Source organism: Montipora capricornis, chromosome 4, assembly GCF_036669925.1.
Source record: "Montipora capricornis isolate CH-2021 chromosome 4, ASM3666992v2, whole genome shotgun sequence".
NCBI classification, from domain to species: Eukaryota; Metazoa; Cnidaria; class Anthozoa; order Scleractinia; family Acroporidae; genus Montipora; species Montipora capricornis.
Window position 1 is genome coordinate 44,078,850 of NC_090886.1, and position 7,500 is coordinate 44,086,349.

Consider the following 7,500-nt stretch of genomic DNA (forward strand, 5'->3'; position numbering starts at 1 on the left):
TTTATCACTAATTAATCTTTGTTACCAAATGCTTTTCAAAGTGTTGTCTTTTTTGAATACCAAAGACAAATAGTAAGACAAATCCAGCTGAAGGTCAGAGCAGGGTTTGAACCGTACAGCATCCTCAACCAAATCCAATTCTATTATTAACCACCGATGCCGACATCCTGCACAAAGGGGAGGGATGCTTGTCGTCTCGCTTAGGGGTGTAAATTTCGGATTTTGGTCTCACTTAGGGTGTTCTGGGCAAAACGTCATCATATGTAGCCGTGAAGGTCTCCTTTAGGGTTTCATGCGAAGAAATAAGTTCTCAATATGACCTCTTTTAGGAGTAAAAAAAAAACATGAGGCCATGCCCAAATTGGTCTCCTGGAAGGGGGGAGGAAACACTTCCCCATCACAAAAAAAGCCCTTTGGATCAGAACAGACAACCACCAAACTCAATTACTAACATATACCACAGAGCTAGCTCAGAAATCAAACTCAAGAAACAATAGTGATGGGACATGGCTGTCTTTCCACAACATTAATCATGCTCCCTCACCGTGTAAATGCAGCTCTCTATTATTGCTGGCTCACTGTGGTCGATCAGAGGAAAGTGATCTTTAAGATAGCTGCTTGCTTTCTGTACATATGTCTTAACAAACTCTCCATCATTACCACTGTCCCTTAGGTCTGGATCAATCTCCTTACACATGTCAGCTGCAATTGTTTTGCCAGTTGCCCCAAACTGAAATATCAATGAAAAAAATTTCTTTCTTAATGTATATTTGAAGTGTGGAATCCACGAAACTCTTCCCACTTTATCTCTTTCCTCTAATCCTTCCACTTATCTGGACACCTGTGAAAAGTCAAGTTGCATTTAATTGAATTTAACATTTGAAGCAAGTTCATTCACAAAAAAGGGTTTCACTTTGTCCAAATTTAGCCAACATCTGTTTCAAAGACCACTGACTAATTGCATTTTTGAGTCACACACAGTTACAAAATTCAGAGCAATATTCTAGATTACTAATTTTATAATAAATGCTCTTACCAAGCTTAATGCATACTGAATTCATCTCCTATAAAAATACTGTTTTGGAACATATTATTCAGCAAGGCATCTTTTAAGTTTCAAGGATCAAAAGAAATATCATATGGCTAACTTTGAAGTACTTTGTTGTAACGCTGTCACTCGACCCTTACCGTATATAACTCCTGGTTGTTAAATTAAAGTGAAGGAATTCTTGCTCTAACAAGGCAGTGTTTCAGAGACTTGTCCTTCCGATAATCAACCACTGGGGGATTTTGTAATATTTGCGAGCATGGCGATGATCTTGTTGTCATCAAAGTTGGCCATTGAGTTCTGATAAGAACTGCTTCGTTATAGCAATCAAAAGAAATATCATAAAAAAATATGGGTAACTTTGAAGTACCGTACTTCCCACTAGCCTGCAGAACATGCGTGATTTTTTGCGTAAACAGAGGCGAAAGCGAGGCGAACGCGAGGCGAGCGCGAAGCGCGAGTGGCGCGCAAGGGGAGGAGTGCTAAAAAGATTTTTTAGCGCTCCTCCCCTCGCGCGCCACTCGCGCTTCGCGCTCGCCTCGCGTTCGCCTCTGTTTATGCAAAAAATCACGCATGTTCTGCAGGCTAACTTCCCACAAACAATGCCTACTTGTTGTACAGAACGTTGCTGTGTAACGTGACCTGGACTTGCAATAAACTCAAGTCAGTCCATGTGAACAAACTTTTGATCCGTGAAATTCACTACATGCAAACTGCAATGAAAGGGTTACTCAGGGCAGCGAGCACATGGCAAAACTCTCATAATTGGTCAACAACTATCCCATGACATTGTAACAATTGTCATTCAGCTGTTAAAATATGCCTGCATGCTCGAGTCAGAAGTCTCATTTTTATTATTCAATCACTTAAAATTTGTGACAGCAATTTATTATTGATAGATTTTTTAGTCATGCTGCCTTAAAGTACTGCATTGTTGATTACTATTTTTTAATCAACTAATAATCACCCCATACAGCTGTAGCATATGAAAAATATTGGCAGATGGAATGACAGCACTTCACATACATACATAATAATAATTGACTTCTTCCCATAGGGGATTTTCTAGCAATGAAACACAATCAAGCGAAAAAAGAGAACAGAGCAACAACTGGAGTCCAAGCTGGACAGAGGCAAACCAGTTTGGCTGTTTACAAGTGCAGCTGCGAAGGGTGAGCCAGGGACTACCAGGATCAAATTCAACTTAACTGGTCACATCGGTGAACCTAGGATGTCCGGATCTCATATCAAGCAACCTAACCACTCGGCCACACTGCCTCAAGGTCTCAGAGGGCGACATTAAGAAATAAAACCTAATACTGTACCTTAACCAAACCAGGATACTCGAATGAAGGTATAGCATATACATAAAGACCAGCAGTTGCTATGTAGTCAGCAAAGATTGGAAAACCACTTTGCAAACTGTACGCTCCAGGCTGTCTCATCTTCCAGTATAAAACAACTGCTTTGGTAGTCTGGGTATTAAATCAAATGCAATTATTATTAGGTTAGAGGACAGCAATCAGAAAATACATGTAGCTCATCGATCATGAAAAGTGGTAAAACATTGGTTCAAAACTTAATTAATATGGATAATAATTATCTATACTAATTCTTCATGTGAATGAACCATCTATCATAATTGCTGTTTTTTTTTACGTTATTCTTCCCACAAACACTGCCTGATTGTCAGTCACCTGTTAAAATATGGCTGCTTGAATCAGAGGTCTCTTAATTACAATAATTATTCAACATAAAGATTTTTGATTGATTTTTTTCAACACTTTCAGCAATAATATTACTATAGATTCTTTTAGTCATCAGCACTTAAAAGAACTAAAATGATTTCAATTTCTCCCACCCTGAGAGGCAATTGAAGTCCTAAAGGTTTCAAGAGCTTGTTAGTCCATGGTCCTAACAAAACAAGACACAACATTTAATAATATGAGAATCCCATGCATTTTATAGGAAAACCTATATCACTGGAATCAATTTTTGTTTCACAGTCACTTCCAAATTTGGTGGAACACTGCAACACTTTGTTTATGTTAAAAAATCCTTTAAAGTTTCCCCTCCTCGATCCCTTATCATGACAATAATTTCATTTACCGGTAATCAGCACCCAATTTTCCATTTACTTCCAGGAAGCTGTGAGTAGTAATTCTCAAATTGTGACAATTTATAATATTCTCAGATATATCTGGACAGCAAGTGGAAGATTAATTAGGTGATGTGGTTACCATATCAGTGACGTGAGGCTAATAAACATGTTCAAAAGTTATCAAGTTACTTTGAATTCACAACTAAGGTATGGCCCATAAATGATCAAGTCTTGACAAACTGGACTATGAGTTAGGGACCATCTTGGGTTGTGGTAAACATCTCCAGTATAAAGTACAATAAATGATTTACATTTGGAAATAAAAGCTTCACTAATCACAGACCTGCTGCCAATATAACACACTGAGCAGTAAACACATTCTTGGTAGTCTTAATGTGGACTAAAGAACCTGGAACAATCTCAAGCACCATCTCACTATCACATAGTGTTCCACCAAATTCAATAAATTGTGCCTGAAAATGAAATTATTTAACAGTCAGATTTTGTAGGCAATTCTTTGGGCTTTGGCCCAATAACATGCAAAATATTAAGCAACAGCAAGGTTTTGTGTTTGTTTGTTCTTTTTTTTTCTATTGCTGTATTATTCACTGTAGCCGGATCAACTCGGATCAACTCGGATCACTCACCTCGGATCACTCACCTTGGATTCTTTGGGCTTAGGCCCAATAACATGCAAAATATTAAGCAACAGCAAGGTTTTATTGTATTTGTGTTCGTTCTTTTTTTTCTATTGCAATATTATTCACTGCAGCTGGCTGAACTCGGATCAACTCTGATCACTCACCTTGGATCAAGTGAAAAACAGTTTTGTAAGCCCAAACTATTCAACGTTTCCACCGATTTCACCAAAGTTAGCTTAAAGATCAGGGCTAGGGTGATTTCTCTAGGCCTTATCATTTTTTTTTATGTCAATCCTAGGTGAGCAATCGGAATTGCATGATCCCAGTTGATCTGCTCCGACTTTTGTACCTGCCTTGGCAGACCACGTCCACTGACCACACTACCTTTTGTGGTAGGTAGATTCATATCCACTTAATAAGTTTCTGCCATTAAACAGCTGCCATCAACTTTGTTTCATTGGTAAATACACTAGATCAAAGTAAAATTCAAAAGGGAAAATTCAGATGCTTTTTGCTAAACTAGCAATGCGATGCATACTCCATTTACCTGCAATGCCTTCAAGCATTTATCAGCTTTCAAAATCCCCCCCGCCTGTTCCAAGACTCCACTGTATTCATTTGAGAAGTTCAGTTCTGGATATTTATCCTTTAACTTCTCATTTGACAAGAATTGAAAAGCCTCTCCAGAAGACATCAGTGACTTGATAATTCGCTGAACTTCTTCACCAGGGTCCCTCTGCACATTAAGCATTCCCACATTTCTGCAAAAACTTTTGATTAAAATGGATGTATAAAACTGATCCTACACACAGTCCCGCAACCACATGCACCTCTTTCTGTAACAAAGAAGAAACCAAGATAAAAGTACCGCCGTTTTCTCAACTTTTCTCCTCAACAGGCGGCTACGTTTCATCTAGTGATTTTTTGGGGCTTTAATTAAGTAACAAAATTGGATGAACTTAATTTTTTTACAAATTGAAACTCTATGAAACTCTAAGTGATAATGTTTATATTTCTGCAAAAAAAAAAAAAAGATTTTCAGAATGTCCATATTATCGAACCTACGTGTATGACGAGACCTTAATTTACCTAATCTCTGAAAGGTTGACTCTTTTGATTCAGTGACCATTGTAGAGTGACAACATCAGCAAATGGTAAGCATTTTTAGTGGACAATGGACAACAGGACCCATTTCACAATGCAAAAAAGTTCCTAACCCTATGCATGTGAGGTCAAACAAACTATACACACTATTTGCATATCTACAGTAGCATGCAACCATGGTTGCGTTGGTGACTGCCCAGAGATTAGTTGCCACTAAAAGCATTAATTGCCCTATTGTCTGATATGACTTGCTTACCATCCCACAACAGGGCTGGACAATCTGTGAGCCAGAGAGTCATGCGAGCCATGCAAGCCTCAGATTTAAGTCTATAAAGGACCCATTTCAAACAGTGCTGATAAACAGTATTTAAGTCTATAAGCACCCATTTCAAATAGCGCTGATAAACAGTATTTAAGTCTAAGAACCCATTTCAAAACAGTTAGCTTTCAATAACTGTGTGACTCGCATGTTGACTCATATGGCTCGCAGCCATGGCTCACATGGCTCGCTGGCTCACACATTGTCATCACTACCACGGAACAGAACATTTTCACATGCCCCAAAGGAAACTCATGTATTACTGACTTAAAGTACCTATCACCTCAACAAACTTTTCCACTTCATTCACCTAATCTCCAAAATCATCCCAAACGAAAACCTATTTATAAAAACTTACTTTTTTATTCACTTTGAAAAACGAGAAAAGTGGTCTGTTTGATCCCTGACCAAGCAATGAAGGGGAATGGGTTTGATACAGGGATGACATTGCAAATTCCTTTCCATCGCCGTTTTCAAAGAACTATCACAATGCAAAGCTGTCTATGATTCAACCCATTCCTTTTCCTTGTGCAGTCGTAGATCAAATTGCAACTAGTTTTTCCAGTCAAGCAGACCGAAGAATTAGTGTTAAACAGACAAGTGCAGAGAATTGTTAAGTGGAAAGGGCTTTTTGAGGTTATATCTAAACACTTTAAATCTATCTTTTCATTGGATGAGACAATGGTATTGTTACTTTATTGGTGTAATGGATGCACCAGTACAACAGCCACCTTACTTGACAAGCAACTCCTCATTTTCTCGTGCTTCAATTTCTTTCCACATTTCCTGTGCTTCAGCAAACATCTTTGTGTAGTGCTCTTCGGGGTAGGAACCACGGCTTACTCGAGTCTGGCCATGAGAGCTACCTCGCCAGTGTGGAAGTGGAAACTATACAGAATTATATAATGAGCATTAATTATATATTTTACGAATTTTTTGTTTGATTTTACACTGGTCATTCCTATTAAATTTTACAAGTAACATAATGGGCAACTACAGTCGAACCTCGATTATCCGGGTCCACTTTTTCTCAGGACCCAATTTTGAATTGAATATTTATTAGTCATAATCAAGATTCATAGCCTTATTCTTTTTAAACTACAGCGCTAAAAAGTGAAGTAAACAAAGACAATTTTTTTTGTTTTCAAAAAGCAAAAACAGCATTTGCATGCATCGTAACTGATGAAGAACTTTCGAATGGGTTCTGATTGGCTTAGAGTTGCTTTGCTGCTAAGTGAAATTTCACGCTCTATTGGCTCATTCGGTGTGGTATGCAAATTAAATAAACAAGCTACACGGCATCACATGTTCAGGTATTCACAATTAACAGAGAGTGAAGACCATCTTTTTTTCCAAACGATTTGTAAATGTTTTGTTTCACGATTAGATGTCGCTTTCTTAATTGAATCAGTTTTTGTTCCTCATTAATATTCATATTCTTGATTATCCAGACCCTCGATTATTCGGACTATTTCATCTAGTCCCAATGAGTCCAGATAATCGAGGTTCGACTGTACGGGTATATACAACAGCAGAATTAACAAATTTTTACTTCTTATTATAATGCTGTTTTTCACAGAAGTTATTTAATGAAAATGGTCTCAATTAGGATTTAAGATACCAATGCTTATTGAAATGTACCACAATTTGATATTCATGAGTGTATGCTGGAGACCATCTGTCTCCAAAAGGCATATTCGAAAGTCCCATATTAAAGAAAAAGGCAAGTCATGCTCCTTCTCCCATGTTTTCTGCTAACTTTCATTGCCATTATCAAGATAAGAGCAAATTGGGTGCTTTATGAGCTATGGGCTCAGATCTTACTTCAGAGGGAACTTGTACTCCCTCTCAGCTTCAGAGTTGATTAGGCGCAACAAGACACAACTAGGTAGGCCTAAAACACAGCTACTGTAGGTCACATTCCACAGGTCAAGACTTGGAGTCTCTGCTCCAGTGATGAACAACTAAGCCAAACATTTCCCATAGACATTTGTGTAGAGTGATTACTGGGCTAGGAGACACTTTTGGTGTTGTTTATTTGTCTGTAGCTCAGTGACATGTACCCTGACCTGTGGAATGTAACCTGTGTTTTTGACCCATCGGACACAACTGCATGGAAATCTGAACCTATGCCCTCAAGGACCCCTGGATTTACATGTCACAGACCTCTCAACCCCAAAAGACCAAAAACCAGGAGATCAAGGTAAAAAAATCTGGAGATTTATTGACGGCGTCCGAAAGAATTCTAACCAGTTCATCCAAATAAAGTTTTCCTTTCTGTTTATCA

General features: G+C 38.2%; 1 protein-coding gene and 1 pseudogene across 2 annotated transcripts in view; one reads left to right on the forward strand and one right to left on the reverse strand.

Annotated features, from left to right (window-relative positions):
- LOC138047033 (NLR family CARD domain-containing protein 3-like) overlaps positions 1-7,500 on the forward strand; it is a 276,247-nt pseudogene that overhangs the window by 75,030 nt on the left and 193,717 nt on the right.
- LOC138047026 (peroxisomal sarcosine oxidase-like) overlaps positions 1-7,500 on the reverse strand; it is a 13,556-nt gene that overhangs the window by 4,979 nt on the left and 1,077 nt on the right. Inside the window, exons 2-7 of one of the 2 annotated variants that reach the window (XM_068893701.1) lie at positions 5,950-6,101; positions 4,338-4,551; positions 3,493-3,622; positions 2,910-2,962; positions 2,374-2,523; positions 545-730 (exon numbers count right to left, since the gene is read on the reverse strand). In XM_068893701.1, coding sequence (XP_068749802.1) covers positions 545-730; positions 2,374-2,523; positions 2,910-2,962; positions 3,493-3,622; positions 4,338-4,551; positions 5,950-6,101 — 885 coding nt within the window. Of the gene's footprint in view, positions 1-544; positions 731-2,373; positions 2,524-2,909; positions 2,963-3,492; positions 3,623-4,337; positions 4,561-5,949; positions 6,102-7,500 lie in introns of both variants that reach the window. The other variant, XM_068893700.1, reaches the window with a different exon arrangement.